The sequence below is a fragment of the Perca fluviatilis genome, chromosome 23, assembly GCF_010015445.1.
Source record: "Perca fluviatilis chromosome 23, GENO_Pfluv_1.0, whole genome shotgun sequence".
Lineage (NCBI taxonomy): Eukaryota > Metazoa > Chordata > Actinopteri > Perciformes > Percidae > Perca > Perca fluviatilis.
This window is the reverse complement of record NC_053134.1, coordinates 20,936,730-20,960,651: the sequence shown is the minus strand read 5'-3', so window position 1 is coordinate 20,960,651 and position 23,922 is coordinate 20,936,730. Positions and strand designations below refer to the sequence as shown.

Below are 23,922 nucleotides of genomic sequence, written 5' to 3'. Positions count from 1 at the left end.
TGTGGAACTAAATAAAAAAAGACAAAGAGCGCAAGACATGAAAAGAGACAAAGGGAAAAAGACAATGAGCGAGACGTTCAAATAAAGAAAAAGAGACTTGGAGAAGTAGAGGGATGGAGAAAAACAGGGGGAGGGCGGCTGAGTGGGAGTGAGGCATGCTGGGCAGGAAGCCAGGGGTAAGATTAGGGAACGTCACTATGGCGACACAGAAATCTCTCTCTCTCTCTCTCTCTCTCTCTCTCTCTCTCTCTCTCTCTCTCTCTCTCTCTCTCTCTCATTTTCTTACGCACACACAAACAATTGAACCATCTGATTTGTTACCTGGGAAAGTGAATGTGCTGTATGATCAGATCTAGAGTTGTTTGTGTTTATTCATGGACATTAATCGAATATACATGCCTTCATTTATTCATGACTACTCTGTGTACTGACCACTCTGTGTACAAACTATATAACATTAATCTGGAAATGTGAAAGTGCCTGGACATAATACGATGGACAAACAGTTCTTTTTTCTTTTGTACCCTCTGATTCATCTATTAACTGAAGCCATGTCTGTCCAGACAGTTCCCTGTCAAAACCTTTTACATCATTTCTTAAATTAGGAGCTGTCAGTGTTAATAATGTGAGACATGTCCAAAGAGATAACATTTTATATTCAGGATTATTTTAATATTTTAGCACTAAAATGCCGGCACAAGCATTACTTGCATCTTGCTTATTACTATTCTTTGCCAGTTATTACAGAGGAAAAAGTGAGAGAGAGAGATAGATAGATAGATAGATAGATAGATAGATAGATAGATAGATAGATAGAAAGAGGAGGATGAACAGAGGGAGCAAGTGAGAAATAAAGATAGTCTCTGTCACAACATGAAGGCTTTTCTGGGCTTTCCTCAATGGAGGTAACAAGCCAAATATAAAACACCTGACCCATTTTTTTTTAAGATTATTTATTTGGGCATACTTGAAAGGGGAGAGAGGACATGCAGCAAAGGGCCGCAGGTCAGAGTTGAACCTGCGCCCGCTGCATCAAGGAGTAAACTTCTATTTATGGGCACCTGCTCTACCAAGTGAGCTAACCAGGCGCTCCACCTGACCCATTTACTACTACCATTGTCTCTGATGGCTGTCCCCACCAACCCTCACACATACGTCTACTCTGAAGGTCTTTTTGTCCTCCAATAAGTCAAACCCTCAGGTTAAATAACCTGTATGTATCCTGCTTGAAATTAAGGCTTGGGCACAAAAAGGCAATATATTTGAGCTTAACATATAGAAGAAACTGACGACTTCTTGTTATTAACATTTATGAAACGGTCCTTCTCAGAGGCCGATTTATTCTATTTTCTCAGCCTGACTGGGAGGTATAATTATGGACGTTCAGCATATAGGAGAATGCAAAGAGATGTTACAGTGATGAATAATTAAGTGTTTTTGAAGAAAAGCACATTTTCATGTAGCCTAACAAGACAGTTCTGATGAGGTGAATTCTAGTTTAAACTCTTTTAGGAGTATGTTTTTGATGTTTAGTGCAATCGTGTTTAGGTATGTTCAATGAAGACATGAATTGGCTTATGAAGGTTGTATGTTGGTTGTATGTGTTTGTAGTTTTTTCTTCCAACTGAATATAAGGAATCATACAAGTTTGCAACGTTGTAAAACATATAAATGATGATACACCTTTAATTAGTATTTTATGTGACATAAAGCTGAAGTCATCATGTTGTTCCGAAGGTTCCATTGTCCATTATGACCCCATAATGGTTCGGGAATCCTACATCACAAAAGTCTACAGGAGAGAACATTTCAGGTCTGATTGTCATTCCAATATCTTCACACGTTGATTACAGACACAGAGAGACAGACCGTTTTTAACTGTTTTATTCAACAAGTATTTCAAAGATGTTTGGAGAAAGCAACTTGTGGCCAAGTCACCGCACGGTAAGCTGATTTAAATGTTTATCTATTTCTTATCTAGTACAAACTGATTTGAGGCTTTTCTTTTGTTTTCCAATTTAAATATAATTAGATTTTTAAATTAATTTATGTACTCACATGTAATGTAGAGCGCCCATTGATCTTTTATTCTAAAACAGATAAACTCAAGTAAGCCGATAGATAGTTGCCATTTCTACATGACTATATGTATCAATGTAGTTATTTACGGTCTGCTAAAAATGTATGTACAATTGTTTGACGTTGCTTGACGGGCAGGAATGTGAACAGGATTGTAATTAAATTAAAGAAGATGCCATTTCATTTAAATCAGTAGGAGTGACATGTCTATAAATTGATTATTCTTTGATCAAACTACTATAGATGGCACTTATTTGATTAAAGTGTTATTTAGTTTAATGTGTTGTGTTTAGTCGACAGATGAGCTAAACATGTATCCAAATATTCTCTTTTAGTATGATATAGGTGACGAGGATCCTCTCATTGAAGAGCTCAGCAAAGCAATGGCCAGACTTTCCATAAGTGGACAGACTGAGCTAGCGTCCAGGTCCTCCAACAGCTGCATATCCAATAATGGGGGGTCCACCGAAATCAAAGAGGCCAAAGGTACCGGTCGCTCCAGGGCCATTGAAGGGGAATCCATCCAGCAGACTTTGCCACGGAGGATTCCACCTGAGACCCAAGACAAAACCAATACCCCTGTGAGGACTCCCAGTTCAACCAAATGCTTGAAGAGCACTACTGGAGAGTCCCGCAGAGTTAAGAAAACCCCGAGAGAAGGCTTGGAGGTCAATCCAAAACCTTCCCCTAAAAGGGGATTGGAGGATCTGGAATCGGCCAGTATCAGAAGGTAAGTGTTATATCACTTTTTCTGTATTGATGATTTACTGTAGGCGTTAAGATTCTGGAGATTCAAACTTTTTTATCAGATAAAATTTTATTTTACTTCTAACATTAAAGAGATTGAAACAATTTATAATCTATGCAGACACCCAGAATGCTCGGGTTACAAGGGACGTGGAGAAAAGACCTGGAGAGGAGGGAGCAAGAAGGCAAAGCATGACGTGAGGTACATCATGCTTTAAGGGGCACAAAAAATTGGGAATTGTATTTTATTTTTATTTTTTTGCAGCATGTCACAAAATCCTTAGATCTTGTCTAGAATAAACTAAAAGTTTGATGGCTCTGCTATCATCAGGAAATTATAGTTTCAACAACAACACTTTGATGTGTGTTACATGAAATTGAATCTCACATGTCTTCATACTTGTAAGTTTTGTTGCTTTATGTTTTTATATTTACATTTGTGGAATAAATCCTCGTTACACAGGTCATGCTTTGACGAAAGGGGAAACACTAAAAAAAAAACAGCACCCCACTTTACCGTCTGAGACCCTTTCACCAAAGAAAGCAATATGGACCACCAGGCAGAAGAAACCCACAAAACATGCATCACCAGGACCGCCGTCAGTGGGCAACACCAGGTCTGATGTGCCGGGTCAAGGGAGGGCCCAAAGTGTCCCTTGGAAAAAAAAGTCCTGGGCACGAGGAAGACACACGGACCTGTGTGTCACTGTCACTTTCTAAATCAATGAAATAAATGTAATTTGTTGTCCTCCTATCTCCTATTCATTTTTGTCTTTCCCATTTTCAGTTTCTGGAGCAAGTGTATCCTATCCTCCATAATATTAACTTCACTGCTTCAATAATGTGTCTGAAAATTCAAAGAGAATCAGTTTGATTATAAAAAGTATATGTCAAAGTGAAAGATGCACTAGTGAACATGCATGGGTAGGGTGTGTTATTGTGGCTAAATGTGTCCTCCATACAGACCGCATTTTCTTCACATATGTCTTCCCCACATGTATTTTCAATACAACCGCATATTTTGCTGCATCTTATTAATTATTGACTGTGATAGTTTAAGTTATTTTAATTATTTTGATTTTAGCGTTCATGGTAAGAATATTATCCGCTCAAAAACGCACTTCCTAGTCGTCAGAGCTTTCAGCTACATCTCAAGGTCTTCGTTCAGCGAATAGAACTGGCTCAGGTGTCAGCATATGATCTAAATCAGGATTTTTGATCAGTTGAACGCTCTGAAAAGCCGTAACACTCTACCACTTGAGCTTATACCTTATACTTAAGATCATTATTATTTGACTCTTTCATCTCCATGCAATTCTTAATTTGTATAAAAATATACATACTTGGTCACGTGTGGAGACTTTTGTTTTTTCATTTTTTTTGACCGAAGTATTTTTGACCAAATATAAAAACTCTAACATTTGTAATCTGTAAAAAAATGCCTTTATTGTTTGAAGGCTATTGGATGGAGGGAGATTTGTGTGGTCAAATGTATGCAGGTTTGCATTCCAATCAGAAACCTCATTAGCTTTTGTCATTAAAAACACACTTTCAGCCTGAGAAAGTCATTTCCTCTAACAGAATATTACAGATGGCAGCAGACTTATTTAAAGAGGTGTAGCTAGGGGTGCTATGAATTGTGTGAACATCTGTGTCAGAGGAAGTGTAATTGGGGGGAAATAAGGCAGTGATATAAAAGAGGGAAGATGTCAGATGTACAGTTGGTTTTCTTTGGCCTGAACTATTCTTGATAATACCTTGTTTTGCAAAGTCAAGGGACTCACAAGAAGCTTGTTAAATAGACACTTTTGGTAACCTTTTATGGATCAGTTACATTAGTCTTCTTGCAAATAGTAACAAAAAATGGGCCCTTGTGAATCATTCACATTGCCATCTTGGAAATATGCCTGTGTTCAAAGAAGGACTTGCTTTAACTTAAAAATGGTGCCATTTGCTATAGATGCCCATGAGGAGGCAAACACATGATTTTCTTTCTTTTTTTGTGGTAAAATAGTCAGTAGCAATCATTAACAAAACTATATGCTTATCCTATATAAACTATAAAACTATTAAATTACACAAATATTGCTTATTTCCTTTGTTATTGTTCTATTTGATCGTGTGACAAGATGATACAATATGCTGTAGCTAGTTTAGGCGCAAAATCTGCAAGCCGAGTGAGCAGTCATTCCTTTTAAACATAAAAATGCTTAATCATTAATGTACTATTTGTGAGTACAATTTAAAATCAATAAAAACGTTGTTAAAAAGAAGGTCATTCATCATAGTCCACAATGGGGCCCCTCATATTTGTGTACGCTGCAGCTCAGATGCTATAGAATCTCTGCAGCATGCTGTAGAAACACTGTAACATACAGTTTGTCCAGCACGAATTATAAGGGAATATTTTCTCAAAATGTATTGAACAAAGAACGACAGACAGGACTGTTAAGAGCAGTGTGCTGGATTAAGTTGAAGTTATTTTATGTCTGTGTGAATAGGGTAAGCGTGTTCTGCATGTTGCACTGTTCCAGTGTATACACTAGATGGTGTTGTTGTCTTGCTCATTAGCATATTGAAGGGCATCCGATGTACAGACTCTCAACATTATTCTGTGGCCTGTGTGTGTGTGTGTGTGTGTGTGTGTGTGTGTGTGTGTGTGTGTGTGTGTGTGTGTGTGTGTGTGTGTGTGAGATTCCTGCCTGCGAATATGGGTGTATACAGGTGAAGGATGTCACATACATGAGGCTGGTTTTTGCAGAGATCATACCGTATTCAAATTAAACCATGGACAGGCCAGTGAGGTGGCTTTTCTTTTTGGCACAAGTAGGTCAGCCAGGTTTTAAATTCAGGGAACAATGTCATACACATAGAGTGGTTATGAGGGCGGAGTCAGCAGGTTAGAGGGCATAAGGAAAATCTGAAAGGATTTTGACCCTCCTTTTGGGCACCAGACCATTTAGAACTTTCAGAATAGGTCCCAGCACTGAGAGAGCAAGTGAGAGCATGGTCATTGTATGACTGGATGCTCAGCCTCTCCAAATATAAAGAACAGAGCTGAGTCACTGGTCTCAAACATTGCACACATTGATGAATTGAATGTTGAAAGAAAAGAAAAGGTTTTAGTCTCACCCTGACAGCGCCGGTTGTTGGACCCGTTTTGTTGCTACTCCTTGCCCCCCTCTATAGGGAGGTCAGAGGTTAGCTAGTCATTTAGTCTAATGTTCAGCTGTTCAGGATTCAGTCTTTTGTGATGGTGGTGATTACACTCAACAGGCTTGACACTGGTCCTGGATTACGTTTTGTCATGGTTAGGTTTTTTTTTCTAGTCTTTATGTTAAGCATAGCTAACTGTCTGCTGGCTCCATAGGAGCTTCATATTTAGTGTCAATGTGTGAAAGTGTTATCTATCTTCTCATCTAACTCTGCAAGAAAGCAAATTAGTGTTTTTCTCAAAATGTCAAACTATTTCTTTACGTAGAGATCAGCAAATTTGCTGAAATTAGATTTTTTTTTCACCTGTTTCACAGAGGAAAATAACTTGAAGGAACTTAGAAAGACTATCCTGGCAAACCTTTTTTTCCACCTGTTTTTAAGTCATAAACTGAACTGTAGCAATGTTTTTTACACCAGGACAGTTGAGAGAGAAATATATTTTCTAATCAAACCTGTGAAAACCCTTTTTTTCTTCCTACTCCTTTATGAAGGTTCTATGTTCTGCATCACAGATTTGCCAACAAGAGTTAATGGACCTTTTCCTCCCCTGTTTCCCCCTGTCCTTCCTGTCAGTCTACCATAGAGAAGTTGACCTGGAAAGACCGTCTTCCTGGATACTTCATCAACGTTTCCTCTATCCTCTTTATGGTTAGTACATACAAATCAGCTTAATGCTCTACTTAGGATCGTACATTTTACATGTATGGATGAAAGCACTTTAAATAGAAAAATAAACGCATATGGCATGGTTAATGTACATAAATGACTATATAACTGACCTACATCGCTGTGTTCTTTGAAATATTAATTCCAGCCTCTGCACTGTGAGTCTGAGACAAATATGGTCAAGTAATGACTTATTTATTTTCTTCTTTTTTTACCCCCCTTTCTGCTCCCAGTTTGGCTTGACGTTTTCAGCAGTTTTCGGCGTCATCGTCTATCGCATCACAGTGTCGGCCCTGATAGCGATGAGCCCCGACCCGGAGACCAAGTCCAATGTTCGGGTGACGGTGACGGCCACTGCGGTCCTCATCAACCTGGTGGTTATTCTGATCCTCGATGAGATCTACGGCACTGTGGCGTTGTGGCTGACTGAGCTAGGTACACAAATTCACATTTGCTCTCCTAGTGCGGTGGCTTCTAGAACCCAATGCAGTGCAACTTTTGAAAGGATGAACAAAACTGAGAAAACACAAAACAAATTGAGCAAATAACGAACAATGTTAAATCAAGCATTACTAGCTAGCCTCAACAATTTCAGAGTCAAGCCATTTGAATTACTAAAGGAATAGTTAGACATTTTTTGAAAAACATGAATTTGCTTTAGTAAGGTGTTTCCTAAAATGTGAAGCTTTTCTTTTACACATAAAAGTTAGCTTAAAAACGCGATCATTTAGCTTGTCCAGATCCACTTGACAATTTATTTTCATGTAAGGTAAAAAAGGCTTAAATTGTCAAATGTCAATTGACAAAACTCCAGCTAAGTGTTGCCTGATAGTGATTCTTACTCGATGCTAAGGGGAATCCAAAGTTAACTCAGTCACTTGTGTTTTTCATATACTGTACATGATGACATATTTCAAAATGAGACAAAGAGACAACTACCGGTACTGCCCTAACATCTTGATAAGCAAAGTCAGCATTTTTCCATGTAATCATCATGTGTGTCTGTGTGTGTGTGTGTGAGAGAGAGAGAAAGAGAGAGAGAGAGAGAGTCTTTCTGCCTCTGGGTGGACAGTTTGATGAAATTTTGATGTTTTCGTGCTCCAGTCATCCCAGGAGGTTTCAACCACTTTTACATTCATATTCAAAACCTCTGAAACAGAGGAAAAGGATGAGAAAGAGAAGTGTGAGAAAGATTAAAATGTGTGTGTGTGTGTGTGTGTGTGTGTGTGTGTGTGTGTGTGTGTGTGCTGGTATTTTAAGCTACTTCCAGCACAGTGATCATGTGCTTATGACTAAAATTCAAGAGTGAAACAGACAGAATCACCATGTAAAAGTCAGTGTTTATTGCTATCACCCTATACCGAAGGAAACCTATTGTTCTGTAGAAAACCTTTAACATCCATTTAAAAAATACAACGGTAGCCAAACCCAGTTTCTCAACATACACGTCCCTTAATTTGTCCTTTACAATTTTCTGTAGCCCGCCTGCTGTCCTCACAAAACAATACCATGCCAAGTCATTTATACAGTTTCACTTCACCTGTTTTTTTCAGAGATTCCTAAAACAGAATCCAACTTTGAGGAGCGTCTCATCCTCAAAGCCTTCTTGCTCAAGTTTATGAACGCATACGCACCGATCTTTTATGTGGCTTTCTTCAAGGGACGGTAAGTCCTGCTTTGCATGTCTAGGAGTGTGTTTGTGCATCGCTGTCCTGTAAAAACTACGTGTCTCCAAAACGTCAGTTTTTCATGTGCTTGTTTTGGGCTGAGGGGTATATTTAGCTTAAAGGTCCCATATTGTAAAAAAAAAAAAAGAGATTTTCATGTCTTTTAAAAAAGAGCAGGTCAAGGTGCTATATAAATACTGTGAAAGTATCAATGCACAGAGAAATGCACACATCCTGTATTTAGAAACTGTGCCTTTAAACGAGCCGTCAGGACTTCCGTACAGTTGTGATGTCACAACTAAACTACATATGGGTAGAAAGTGCCGCTATAGTGCCGTTACAGTCATTCCCCGGCTTCAATGCAATGCAGAGACTCCAAGAGCGCAGTTAGGAAAGACCTGGAAACACTGACCAATCAGAGCAGGCTGGGCTTTTTCTGGAGGGGGGCTTAAAGAGACAGCCGCTAAAATGGAGCGTTTCAGACAGAAGGTGAATACAGGTAGTTTCAGATAAACTGTATGAGAAAAATAATTTTGTAATAATTAATAATACTTTTGATAGTTTTTTTTTATTCGAATATTAAAGCATGTAAACATGATCTAGTAGAAACCCCAAATACAAGTATGAACCTGAAAATGAGCATAATATGGGACCCAAGAGAAATTCAGAATCTCCCAAAATAAGACATACACTGTTTTCTGTGGAAAGCAATGATATGCATAAACATGCCTTGCTGGATTACTTGCTGGAATTTTTTTTTTTTTTATTAACCTCCCAGCATAAGTATTTCACAAGTTTGTACTTGTATAACCGGCGTTACAATAATCATCTTGAGTCTTGAATCTACACTTGATGCCATTACACAACGGTTTACATCCATGAATCCAAGTGAAGCTTCTCAGTCCTTGTTTGTTTTTGCAGGTTTGCTGGTCGACCTGGAGATTATGTGTATGTCTTTCAGGGTCATCGGATGGAAGAGGTTTGTATTTGAACTTTGTGTCTGTGTTTCTTTCCATTTGGCTGATAAGTAAAAGTGTGTACAAATGAGGTGTGTGTCTCCCTCAGTGTGCGCCAGGAGGCTGCCTCATCGAGTTGTGCATTCAGCTCAGCATCATCATGCTGGGCAAGCAGCTGATCCAGAACAACATCTTTGAGATCGGCATCCCGTAAGTAGACTACACTCCTTTTTTTGTTTTTGTGCTCACTGAGTATAACGTTTTTTAGATCTGGAGACATGGAATGCAGAAGAGCAAGTAACAAAGTGGGATACTTTAGCTATATATTATTATTATGTCTAAATAGCCAGTGACTTGCCTCATTCTCTGACACCTAACACACATACCTACATACGCACTGCTTACTCACTCGCACGTACAATATTCCCTCTCCCCTGTCTTGTTCTAAAAACATTCCAATAACATTCCTCCCATGTATGTACAGTGGCTCTTCATCTTGTGTAACAACTCAGCTTTTGCATGCAAATCCCAAAGGTCAGAGGTCAGCTCTGTTCATAGGCAGACTGGCAATCTGGCAGTTCTGGCAAATGCCAGAAGGGCCGATGCACCCTTGGGCCGATTTAGGCCGCTGAAAAAAGAAAAACTGGCACACTAGTTTGACAAAAATATGCAAGTCTGTACGGCTGCAGCCTGGAGCCTCCCGTCTGGTGCTGTCGGGCTTCTACTTTTCAAAATCATTTTCAAAAATAATTTCCATTCTATTCTAAGATGGTGACATCGTAGTTTATTTTATGGTTTATTATTTTATTATGAAAGCCTTTTAAGTGCACCTCATGCTGCTGGTGCCATAATCTCACGTGAGCCTGGTTTTTGCAATTATAAAGCAAATAAGTTAAGGGACGAATTTGCCAGGGCCAAATTTTTGTCCCAGTCCGCCCCTGGCTCTGTTTATAACAGCTTTCACACAACAGAGGTGCCTTTTGGCTTCGGGCTGCACTGTTACTGTTGCTGTGAGCACAGCTGATCTCTAGTCCTGTTGGGTGAGACCCATCAAACTCTGTGGTTTCTCCAGGACGTCCTGAGAGACCAGCGAGCCACGGCGGATACCATAATGCCATCTACATACCTTCTGCACGCCTGTTTCACATTAATTCACTTAAAAGCTTTCACACCTGGGAACCCACCAGTAAAACCACAGGCCAGTGTGCAGGGGAATCTCTGAGCCACTGAGTTAAGGCAGTACATCAGAGGTTTTACACAGGTTTAAAAAAATAATTCCTGACCCTAAAAGCTCCTGTCTAAAGATGTGAGAGATGGACCAATATAAAACACATAGTAGAACCCACATCCTCCCAAAGAGGATTCAGGTCTATGGAGACTTCACAGCCATGTCATTCTGCACTCCCACCCATGAGACCAAAGCAAGTGACTCACAACAGTCATAGCCTGTTGAATTATAAAAGGTTGTGTTTTTTGCTGTATTTGGAGGAGTCTTGGACCATCGTGACGTATTGATGTTTGTGGACTTCAAATTATGCAGCCACTGAACTGGGGCACAATTTGTGTGCATACAAGGAATTGTATATGACAGAGGTGACGTAGAGAGAGAGAGAGAGAGAGAGACAGACAGAGACAGAGAGAGAGAGAGAGAGAGAGAGACAGACAGAGAGAGACAGAGAGAGGTAAGAGAGATAAGGCATAAACTTGCCTGAGAGTCATCTTGTTTTTTAAGTTTTTCTTTTGTATCAAAGTTCAGTGATAGTTGTCTGTACAAACATGATACGTACATAATAGCTAATTCATCATACTTTTTATGGTTCCAATTTGCCAAAATATGAACAAATAAAAGCTAAAAAACATTTTACCTCTGTTCCAAAACTTGTCAAAATGTGAGGTGGGTGTTGGGAAGGCATAGGTGTCTTTTCTACTTGATTTGGTGTATTTGGTGTCATAATGTATCTGATTAAATTAAAGATTAAAAATACCAAAGCCAAGTCATTTAAATGATTTAGAGCTGTCTTAAGTGATTTTGACCACTAGAGGGCAGAAAAATACTGAAACAGAAACACAGCCCCTAAATGCTGTCTAAATTATCGTGGTTATGGTTCACCTGGTGAACAACTGCCTACTTACATACACTGCTACTGCAACAGTAGCATCCCATTAGAGTCATGTTTCTGGCCATCTGATGAATGTAAGTGCATTATTGATTGTAATTTCAAAACTCCAAAGCCTGAGAAAATATCTTTATCTCGTCAGATGCTCAGTTTTACTCTTGGCTAAAATCTGCATAGAGCTGCTCTTAGATTACAATTATCTGACTAAGTGACCCCTTTCAAATTCGTATCAAAATATCAAAAATATTACTATTTGCTGGTTAAATTAAATAACCTGACATTTTTTTTTTATATTAACTGGCACATTACCCAATTGAAATGATGGTCACATTTTTGAGTGATGACTTGTATCTTTCACAAGATGTACGACTTGGCAGTAAAACAATGGAATTGCTACAAAAGGAGAGAAAAGGAAAACATACGCACAGAGAGTAAGATTAGAATCCTGGCCTACATCAGAAACCTCATCTCCTTTCAGACCAACAGCAGTAACATAACGTGTGTGCGAATGCACTCAAATAGATTGTGTGTGTGTCTACATCTACTTTATTCGACTTTGCGTGTGTTTACAGGACAGTAAACATTTATACTTCCACTGGCTCCTTGAATGTGCTGCACAAACTGTAACTGTGTGGGTGTTATTAAACATACATAATGCATTCAAGCATTTAGCTGCTTTTATTAGAGTTTTTATTGGAGCAGTGCACACAGTCCCATGCACACGCAACAGTATGTACACACACTGTCACACATAAGAATGTGTTGTCCATTTGCACAGTCATATATGCATCATTTTACATGTACACATACCCACGCATGCACATACACACACACACACACACACACACACACACACACACACACACACACACAAACACACACACACACATTATCTATACCAAGGCATGTACTTACAGAAACACACACATAAAACTGTTTCCCAGCAGCAGTTTGTTACCATAGCATCTTTTTTTAGAAGCACCCACACTTCTTTGAAACCAGCCCGCTTCTGGATGTTAGTCCAGTTGGTTTGCAATAAAATGTTTAGCCTTACTTTACCTGTGTAAATACTTGCTGTGTATTATGTTTTACAAGCAGCAGAGACTGTGTCTGTCTCTAATTTTCTTAAGGAACGTTTACTGAGTACACATCCTACAGTATACACCAGCACCACCCTGCTTCACGTTCAGGATTATACGACTTAGGTTTAGTGCCTTGGAAAGTTAATACAGGTAGTTTATTTGTTCGGGAAACATATCTTTTTCATTGGAATCAGGATTTGTAATTCAGTCTTCCAGCTGCAGTAAAGATGCAGCATTTTAACTGTGATAAATAATTACCAATTTCAACGTTAAGTATTTCACTTACAAATAAAACCATCTCTGTACCACCGTGTTGGATACTGTATGAAGTAACAATTAACTTCTCTTTAAACCACTTGAAAATGAAAAATTCCTCCTTTGACGCTTCCTCGAATAATTTCAAAAGAGCCATTGTGGCAGACAGCAGTCATTCAGATGAAAATCAGCCACTTTGGTAAAGTCATTAAAAAAAAAGTTAATTTCAATCCCTTTCTGATTACTTTCTTACTACATTTAATCAGTAGGATCCCGTTTGAGTCACAGCTAAATTACATTTGTAAAACTTGATCATATACTGTATATTTTATGTATAGTTATTTACCTCAGATTAGTTTTAAAATGTTTTATTTCACACATTCACTCACAAACTGTGTGTACACACACGCAATACAAAATTATGAAGTCTTAGCTTTAATCTTTTTTCCTTTCCTCTCCTCCACCTTTCATTCCGCCCTGACAGGAAGTTGAAGAAGCTGGTGCGTGCATTAAAAGATAAAGGATCAGCGGAGAAGGAGATGGAGGGGGAGAGGCCTCCCCAGCAGTGGAACCTGGACTACGCCCTGGCTCCCTTTGACGGCCTCACGCCTGAATACATGGAGATGAGTGAGTCACACACACACACACACACACAGAAATAGCTTCACGGCCAAAGAACAGCAATTTACTGTAGGCACCAACGAGTACTCCTGTACATCACCAGGAGATGTTATGTAATCTGTACCTGCAAGGACATTCTTGGGTAAAAGTGCACACATAGACTAAAGAGTTTTTGGATGTAGGATTTATTTGTGTTTGCTTATTGTTCACACACACTCGTGAAGACCTTCCCTCAGGAACAGCATTTCAGCGTCAGTTGTTGAAACCCCTTAGGTTGACCTGACAAGAGCCTTCACCGGAGACGTGAATTATGACTCGTGTCTGTTGCAACAAACAACATATTAAATAACGTATTTTTTCATTAGGTTTGGAGGACTTGTTGCATTCATCCACACACAAAAGTGCACACACGCTGTATACGCAGGAACTAATTTCCATTCATGTCCATCACAAACCCAGCACATAAACACTGCAGATTAAAGTTTTTTTCTCCCTCACGCACAATCAATCTCAGCTGTGTGTTTAAATCAACATGTTTAATATTTAAGGCCAGCAAGTAATTAGCAAGTGACACAATATTTTGAACGGCTTTCAGTTTCATTCACCGTGGCCCTCTTTTCTCCAGTGCTTTGGTTAAAATGCCAGAATTGTGTTTGCTTTCGCTTTTTCAGGCATGTTTCTAGTCATTCAAATAGGAAATGGAAAGGGACCTTTGTTTTTCCTCAGTTGTCTCAATATGATAACAAATGACACATGCGTATGCAGTACAGGCCTGTCACCCGCTGTTCGCAAATGTATTTAACACATTTTAACACAATGTCTAACTTGTTTTCACACATTTGTTGCATTAGATGGTTGCAGTCATGGAAAACATCTACATTTTTACACTAGTGAATTCAGACCCTTTGTGGAAAACTGGCAGTGGCTCGTCTCTCGTCTTTACGGTTGTTGGCACAAATAAAACATGGTGGAAAAAAACTCTGTACTGTAAACTCTGTAATGCACATGTTATCTAGAGGCTCATTAAATTAACAACAAAACAACAAAATAAAATGAAGTCAACATGAAAAAAATGCAGTTACAAGCAAAATAAAAATAAGAGAAGAAGGTATACTTTATTAATCCCCCGAGGGGAAATTAAATATTTTCACTCTGTTATATTTATTGAAACAAATACACACATACACAAACAGGACCTACTGTATACAAATTCATTATGTATGGAGTAGTCTATATCCTCGACGTTCCACTTCCGGGATTGCTCCGCTGCCGCAGGAAATTCCACCGGAGGCACGTCTTTTCATCGATGTCCGTTTCCTTCCACTTTCTTTGTGTTGGCGTTCTAAACTCCGGTGGATTTCTGAGGACTATGGTTAACTGCTCCTCAGATCTCTGCAGGGTAAATCCAGACAGCTAGCTAGACTATCTGTCCAATCGGAGTTTTCTCTCGTACGACTAAAACAACTTTTAAACGTACACGTTCCACCAAAATAAGTTCTACCCGAGGCTATTTTGCAGCAGCTCCGTGCGGAGCTAAGCGCCGTCCATGACGATTGTGATTGGTTTAAAGAAATGCAAATAAACCAGAACATGTTTTTCTCCCATCCCGGAGGGATATTTGGACTTGCCAGACCCTCCTTTGCAGCGCTGTGGAGGAAGGTATGGCAAAGCGAGACTATGTATGGAGAGATGTCAGAGCTCCCAAACCAAGTCCTCACGGACTGAGCTACTGCCACCCCAGAATACATTTTTAGTTCTCAGGTTTCCTAAATATTTCTGTACCGTGATTTAGGCTGCAACATATCATTTAGGCCATTCGTAGGTTAAAATAGGTTAAAGGAGGGCCAGTTATATGCCAATAAAAGTTGACTGATTCACTGCCTGGGAGAGGGAACGCTACTATATAGAGCCAATAAAGAGCTACAGGTGTTAGGGTTGTTATGTCTCAGGAAAACACACACACACACACACACACACACCCACAGACACACACACACACACACACACACACCCTCTAACCCTCTTCTTTCCACAGAAGTTTACACCCTCTTTTTCACCTGCTCAGTCTCCCCCTGCTAAAGTTCTTCTTCTGTATACTCTGGCTCATAAAGCTATCCTCTAGTCTTCACCGTGAATGCCATTTTGTCATTGTTGTCATAATCACAAATTTTTTATTTTCTTGTATTAGTTGACTGTTAAACCGCTTGTAATACAGCGGCGGCAAAGTTGCGCTTCTGCGTAGGAATACGGAAGTTCTAGTTGAGGAAATATAGGGCCAAAGGAGAGGGCTGGCTGACAGCCAGAATAAAAGCAAAAATGTGCATAAGAGAGATACACACAGCAGATAAATGTATCCGACAGATAGTGACATGCTGATATGGCCACACAGCTTGATATTTCTGAGCAGTTCCCCCAGGTTGAGGAGTCAGAGTGCAGTTCAGCAAACATGCAGCAACAAGCTTGACTTAAGGAATTGTCCACATCTGTATGTGAAGAAATGTGAACCAGTAAAACTAGCTGTGAGCCTGATCTGAGGTCAAAGCCATAAAAAAACATGTCAATTTTGGTGAAATGGTGAAAAGCAATTCAATTTTTGTTAGTAAGATTTAAAGTGTCCTGCGTGGGAAATGTTCTTTTAAATGTGGGATTCAAAAAGAGCTTGGAAACATCTAAACAATGATCCAGGCTTATTTGAAATATCTGTCACTATCACCCACAACATCTGTTTGTTTGGTGGAATTAAGACTTAACTTCTCACAGAGTTCAGAACAGTCTAGAAGTTTTTCTTTACTTTAATAAAACATACAATTACCGTGTTGTGATATGATAATGTGGAGATTTCATGTGATACGGACTGAGGACAGAGGGAGAGAAAAACAGACAGAAGACCGAGCTGATGTCGCTGCAGGGCACAGCAAGGAATGTAAGAAATGTCTGAGCTCTACATGCAAATGCACACTCACACATAGCTGTTAGATGTATGAATGGGTCGTTGTGGGTTTGTGTCTTATTCATTATTTGTGTGTGTGTGTGTGTGTGTGTGTGTGTGTCTGTGTGTGTGTGTGTGTGTGTGTGTGTGCGTGTGCGTGCATGCGTCTTCTTTGTATGTACCCGGGCCAGCCTTGAACCCGTCAACCTCGGCTCAGGTAGATACTGTAGCGAGGTTATTCTAAGCTTGCCCTCTAGCGCTCGCCGCTCGGTTGTCCTATTTTCTTCCTTGCAGCCCTTTGTCTCAGCGTGGCGTCCCGAGGTGAAGCCGTCAGTCTCCGGCTCGCTGGAAACCCCCGTTCCCACACTGCTAAAGTTCCACTGCTCCGACCAGAGCCGTACATCAGCCGAAGTCAGGCAACCTGCCTTGTCTTCCTCATGTTACCTCTCCATGTTCTTTGGAAGGAGGTGGATGTTGTTTAGAGCATTTATTGAAAGTTTGTAGCGGCAATAGTGTGATGAAGGTTATGTCTTTAAAACTTGCTCCTTGGCCTTGGGTCAGCCCATTTTCTATTTGGTCTGACCAGCCTGGTGGGTCGAGAGATTCATTTTTATCTACCTCTCTGGAGTCTCTCTGGTCTCTGGTCCTCAGACAAAACCTTTGCCCTTCCTGTGGCCGAAGGGAAGCTGCTGTAGCATGCCTGGACAAGTCTTTTAAGGCGCCCAGTGTTGTGCTTATTGAACTACTATCTAAGTTGGCTGTAGTGAGTAAGGCAGCTGCTGCCAACAGCCCTACAGTACTGATATCCAGAGTTGGTGTGTGTGATTGTGATGTACTGTACAGTAAGTTCCCATCAATTTTAGTTTTAATTTTAAGTCATAGCTGTTGTGTCTCTAGGTTATCTAATCAGACTGACTTACATAACATACACACAAAATACACACACACATACTAGTTCAACACACTGCTAAATCATAAAAAAGTCCCAGTTTGGCCGGTGCAGTGTAGTGTTTAACCTTAAAAGGCATCATCTGAACCACAGAGCGAGCCTGGACAGACATTGGGACTCCTGACCGGACAAATGGTCATTCACAAATGTCAATCTGACCTCGTTTTAGTGGCGGTTTGATATATGTGTGTTTCCAATATTGTAGATTTCTTTCTCACATGCCAACCTTTCTTATGTTGGCAAATAGCAAAAATGGCTGATATAACTGGTTCTTTTTACAGCAACTTCACCAGCAGAGCATGTACTAAGATGTTTTTCGAGAACAGTAATGCTGCTTGAAACACAGGAAGTTGGTTTGTATCCTACATACTGTAGATTTTGTAATTGCACAGAGCCTTCTCACTGTGGTTATAGCATAGCAACATGTATTGCAGTCTGCCACATGAATCCTCATGAAATGCGGACATTTTCAAATAAGGTCTTTTAATGCAACAATATGAGCATAATCACATGAATATAACCACAGTTCACATGAGGTTTGAGGTTGAAATCATGGATTAGTAAAATCCTTAAAAGTTTTGAAAAAGTCATGGAATTTTGTTATGTTTAATGAAATTAATTGTTGCAGTAATCTTCTGTGGATAACCTTCCATGTAATGTAGCATAACAGTAAAAAAAATTGTTTTATTGAGCTGTTGACGTAATGTAGCTCTTCTGTGTTTTGTTCTCTTTTCTTCATTTTCACCCCGTCTCTCCCTCCATGTAGGCCAGCTAATTATCCCTAATTACTATTTCAAACATACCAGCCTATGATATGATGATACTACTATGGCGTAAAGTTAAACATTCAAACACATATGGTTTCTTTACTCCATCAAACACCGGGTTGGCTCAGTTGGTAGAGCAGGCGCACATATACATAGAGCTTGACGCAGAAGGTCCAGGGTTTGAGTCCAACCTGTGATGATTTCCTGCATTTCTTCCCCCTTTCTCACCTAGCTGTCCTGTCCATTAAAGGCGGAAAAATTATCTTTAAAGAAAAAAGTATTGTTTGTTGAAACTGCGGTAGAAAAGTATGTAGCTTGTGCGAATTACATAACTTCTAGCAGTGGAATTTCCACGAGTGATCTGTTCTTAGTGTTTGTAAGGACTCTAGGAGCACCTGGAGGCTATGGAACCACACTCATTATGATATGTACATTTGAATGTCATCAGCATAATTATAAAACAGGATTCTCATTCTCTGATGTGTGGGATTATGTTGCTTTACTGCACACATTTTGAGCCAGTGTACATGTGTGCACAGGGTGCATGGAGCAATGGGGATTATGGTAGACGCGGACTTCAATTCTGGATATAATACCCCGTCCCCTACATGGCCTCAATTGATGAATTATAGAACATGTATTTACGACAAGCCTGTTATACATATTTACTTTCAAAATGAATCTAACAGTATATGTTGATGTTGAATGTTTGTTTGTTGATGGTTTTTCTCTTTTCTCCAGTCATCCAGTTTGGTTTCGTCTCTCTGTTCGTGGCTTCGTTCCCGCTTGCTCCGCTCTTTGCTCTGCTCAACAACGTCATTGAGATCAGACTGGATGCCAAGAAGTTTGTGACGGAGCTACGCAGGCCAGTCGCCGTACGTGCTAAGGACATTGGTAAGCTGGTGTGACACACATTCAAAGGAAATGACAAACACACAGAGCATAACTTACTTAGAAATACCGCATTTTCCCATACAACCAGGGTTTGAAGCTAAAATATATATGTATATCATAAGGGAAATTAATACCAGTATACGGTATGAACCGGTATACCGCCCAGCACTACAATGTTATTTATCTTTAACCATCATTTATATGCCAAAACAATCCCTAAAAATAAGAAGTATTTCCTCTGTAATTTTCATTGTCAGAGAGGAAACAAATGTCAAGCAGCAAGGGACACAAAAAGTCTCCCAACGAAAACCAAACAGACACCCCAGCAGTTCAGTATAGGCATATTGTTGCTGTTGGCAAAAAGCTGTTGCTGTTGTCTCTTTAATGCCATCTTTTTTATCTTTTTATTTTCAAGTGTGTTCATAGGGTTTTAAAGGGCCTTACTAAGCTCAAAGGTTGTACTGTAAGTCTGGATAACGTGTTCCTGCACAGTATAGGTTTAAAACAATTTTGACCTATTTAAAACTTAGGTCAAAAACAAAAATTAAATAAGCTAAAATAAGCCCTGTTTCGCCGTGCTAGTGGCATGGCAATGTCAGTCTGTTTGTTGGTCTGTCCGCAACTTTGGTCCAGACTGAAATAACTCAACAACTATTACATGGACTGCCATGAAATTCTGTATAGACATTCATAGTCCCAAGAGGATGAATCCTAATCACTGAGGTGGTCCCCTGACTTGTCCTCTAGAGCCACCACAAGGACAACATTTGTGCTTTTGCTTTTCCTTAAAGCAACACTAGAGAACTTTTCCCGCTTCAGTCCCCCTACAGGTTAGAAGCAGAATTGTCCATTACATTACATTATGCAAGTTTGCCAGATCGGGTAGCGCGAGCTGTAGTTCCAATGAGACAACCTGTACGGGGACCAAAGCAGGAAAAGTTCTCTAGTGTTGCTTTAAGTCATTTTGTGCTACCATGAAATTTGGTACAGACATTCACGTCTCCCTAGGGATACATTTTTATTTAATGGATACTGTAATTGATTGACATTACCAGCAATCCGATGAACACTAACATTGGAGAATAACAACCTGCACACAGGAAGGGCAGACAAAATGCATTTTGTAATATTGCATGCTTTAGGCAGAGTTCTGATAACTTTACAACCAGATTGAGTTTAATTCACATGCTATCAGAAACATTTGCCATTTTGTCAGTGTGCTTAAGACAGTGTTCCATCCTTTCCCTTCTTCTACCCCTTATCACTTGAATCATTCTCACTAATTGCTCTTCTTTTTATAGGTGTATGGTACAACATACTGAGTGGAATGGGAAAATTCTCAGTCATTATAAATGTAAGTATTAATGCAATGTCCCGCTTTCTACTATCTGCTCATTGAATTAGTAATGAATGCAGATAAATGCAAAATAAATGCATGTATTCTGCAGTAGGTACTCTACATAATGTGACTGTTAACATCCCACAGAAAGCACTTTAACACTTTGATAAGTCAGCACTAACTACATTTTGACACTCACAAAGGTGACTGTCAGTCTCTAGCTGCCTGTCCAGTGCATTTTAAAAGCGTGTGTAAAGTATATGCGCATTGCATATACTTTAAATGATCCATTGCTGACAATGATAGTAGTTTAAAGCAACATTGCATAACATTGGTATTTTGTTTGCGATTTGGCGCCCCTACAGTTTCAGAGTGAAATTCACTTAACACACCGCTGTGGTGAATATGGACAGCAGTACATGTGCATTTGTTATGATTATATTACTTATGATCAAAAACTAGCGAGTCAACAACTTTGCTAACACAGCCCCAACATCAAGCAAGTGCAACAATACAAGACATAGCAAGCCAGCTAATTTTACTTACTAGTCCAACAGTAGTCTCGCATGCCAGCAGACGTTTATAAAGTACTAGAGACCCATACTTGAATAAAAGTACAAGTGCTCTATCAAAAAAGTGACTTGAGTAGAAGTTGAAGTGCTCTTTAAGCACCACACTTAAGTATTCAAAAATGTTTGTATGTAGTTTATTTTAAAATGAAAAATCTCCTGGATAGGAGAAAGAAACTCTGGGTTGTTTGCATTTCCTTAAACCAGTCACAATCATCTTGGGCGGTTAGGGTTAGGCTCCGGAGGCTGCGAGCATAGCTCTTCAAAATTGTTGGAAGGAACTCGTTTGCACCCCCCCCAAAAGAAAACGCCACAATATTAAATGAAGTTAACTGTTCACACAATACAGTAACTAGCCGTACAGTAACAGAGCTATATGAATTAGCTGGATACATGTTTAAACCTTATTTGCTCTTACCAGTGTATCGGCGTGTGTATTTTGTCCACAGCTAATTCCCACCAATCGGTCCCTAAATGTCCCAGTTAGAGAGTAAATGCTGTAAACGTATTCTTTGTAAATCTTTACAATAATTTCCCAAAAGAACAAAGCAGGCCTGCCTTGTTGCACAATCCAAATTTTTTCTTCAAAACTTGGCATTTTCAGAGAATAGCTTGCTAGCTCAAAGTTTGTTGATGTTTCCCGAAACCAACGGAGTTTTGCAAGGCGAGGGGCATCCGGCGGGAGATCCGGCGACGACGGATGTTCCAGCGATTATTCGGTAAATGAATTGTTAATGAAATGAAAGTCCAACAGCAAGCTGGCCAGCTCGCCATCTGTCTTGCAGCCTTTTATTTCGCGAAGCTCTCGCCGACATCTAAAAGCCAATTTGAGATTTACTTTTGTCCGGTGGCCTCTTGCTTGGTCACTCTCTCCTTTACAAGTACAAGTCAGAGTAGTATCAACAGGGTTTGAAGCTAGTATTTTAAGGTAAAATAGTTATGCAATGTTTCTTTAATATTAAGTAGAGATTTGACCTTTGTCGTGACCTTGTGAGATCCCAGAATCATGTCTGAAACACCTTAACCTGCTGATCTGCGGATGTCAAGGCGTGTGTGTGTGTGTGTGTGTGTGTGTCTGTGTGTCTGTGTGTCTGTGTGTGTGTGTGTGTGTGTGTGTGTGTGTGTGTGTGTGTGTGTGTTGGTGGAGTCAGGAACGTTATGCCTGGGCTTTTTCCTTGGTCACCGGACCAAATCCTATTCCGTTTACTTTTAATACTAAAGAGATATGTGAAGGATTCAGAAAAACAAGCTGCAGGAGTTTTTATTTGTTTTAGAGCTTTGGAGCATTGGACACATATACACACACACACTTAAGCTGGCCCAGGAGCTTCAAGGCATTGGAAAACCGGGAGCAGAATTCCCCTTTTGTACATGTTATCTTGTACCAGTTCTACAGACTTTATTTAATATGAATAAATTAATACATTACTCAAATGTCGCTGAAATACTTAGTTTACAAGAACTGTGATTTTAAACATCTGAACCCCAAACCCCCCGCTGCTTTTCCAATAAAAAGGTGAAAGCCTAGATTTCATCAATTTACAGGATCAAACTTCTTGTCTCATGGTGATTTTCTTTTTTTAAATGAATGCTCGTGACAAATATTTCACTCTCTCTCTCTCTCTCTTTCTCTGTGGAGGCCTTTGTGATCTCCTTCACATCAGACTTCATCCCCCGGCTCGTCTACCAGTACACGTTCAGTCAGACCGGCACCATGCACGGCTTCATTGACCACACGCTCTCCTACTTCAACGTGTCCAATTTCAAGCCTGGGTCGGCACCGCTGAACTTACAGCAAGGAAACATCTCCGTCTGCCGGTAAAAACATACACGCACACAAACACGCATGTACACACTTACAAGTTACAGATATTGGAAGCAATACTTACTGTCCTTTGTGACAGGCATTACATTCAAATATCAAATCAATATTGTGATTATTTCATTCAGCATTCATAAAAAAAAAAAGCCACATGGTCAATAAAAGTAGATAGCTATTCATTAAGAAATACACGCACACACACACATGCACGCACACACACACACACACTAATTTGCACACACAGCCCTAGCCTTTTCTTGTTTTCTGATATATTTTTCCTTTTACTGACAGTGGAGTATTTTGTGTATTCAAGAAAAAGTCAATTCATCTATTTTTACATCAGAGGAGTTTAGTTTGGAAGATTTTATGTAACAGGATAAAACAACATTACCCTGTTTTGTCATACAGTAGCTTATTATACATACCCCCCTTCAGTCTCTGTATCTACAACAAATAGCAACCGTTATCATGCTTATTTCAAGGCTAGTATTCATTTAATCTGAGAAATTAGAATCTGTTTCTTCTTTGGTTCATCTCCAAATGTTCTAGTCTTTCCTTTCAAACCTTTAATCATATCGAGAGACCTCTTGATAACCCCCTGAATAACATTTGCACTTTCTTGCATTCCCACTGGACGCAATATGGAACAATCAAAGCCCTTTTACTGTTCACCATTTGCTGTCAAACTCTGAAAGCTTTTGCACTGAAAGGTTTTGTGCCATAAAGCGACCCCATGCTGTTTTCTTTCTCTTCAAGTAAAAACCCTTAAAGTGACCCAACGCTAGCTGTTCTAGCTGTTGTTCTTAACATAGCTGGTAGCCTACATTCTGATATGTAGTCCCATTATGTCCCGTTATGCGGTTATGTTAACATTGAAAAGTTTATATCAGGATGTGGGTGATCCAAACCAAAGGGACTTTGAAAAACAGACACAACACAAAGACGGATTATCTGATCTGATCCTGGATAGCTAAACATGGGATGCCCAAATCTGAATATTTTGATCCAGATTCAACTTTTTGAACAACTGGGCCCTGGAGATTCTGTTTTTGTAATAGCAGAGTAAGTCATAAATACAGTATATCTTGACAAGGTACCAAAATGCTCAATTATAGTGTCATTGTAGTGGAAATTGAGATATCAGCATTTAAACGTGTTATAATAGATTATCTGCATAGAGACTTAGACTTATAAAGACTTTAATGTCCCCGAGAGGCAATTTGTTCTACAGTACAGGCATATTGACA

At 39.6% G+C, this 23,922-nt stretch overlaps 1 protein-coding gene across 3 annotated transcripts in view; it reads left to right on the top strand.

The window, feature by feature from the left end:
* ano2b (anoctamin 2b) overlaps window positions 1–23,922 on the top strand; it is an 83,063-nt gene that overhangs the window by 47,584 nt on the left and 11,557 nt on the right. For all 3 annotated transcript variants that reach the window (XM_039792489.1, XM_039792490.1, XM_039792491.1), the window contains 9 exons: window positions 6,616–6,690; window positions 6,942–7,143; window positions 8,262–8,373; window positions 9,297–9,354; window positions 9,441–9,541; window positions 13,270–13,412; window positions 18,793–18,945; window positions 20,247–20,299; window positions 22,493–22,671. In XM_039792489.1, the coding sequence (XP_039648423.1) occupies window positions 6,616–6,690; window positions 6,942–7,143; window positions 8,262–8,373; window positions 9,297–9,354; window positions 9,441–9,541; window positions 13,270–13,412; window positions 18,793–18,945; window positions 20,247–20,299; window positions 22,493–22,671 (1,076 nt within the window). The remainder of the gene's footprint in view (window positions 1–6,615; window positions 6,691–6,941; window positions 7,144–8,261; window positions 8,374–9,296; window positions 9,355–9,440; window positions 9,542–13,269; window positions 13,413–18,792; window positions 18,946–20,246; window positions 20,300–22,492; window positions 22,672–23,922) is intronic.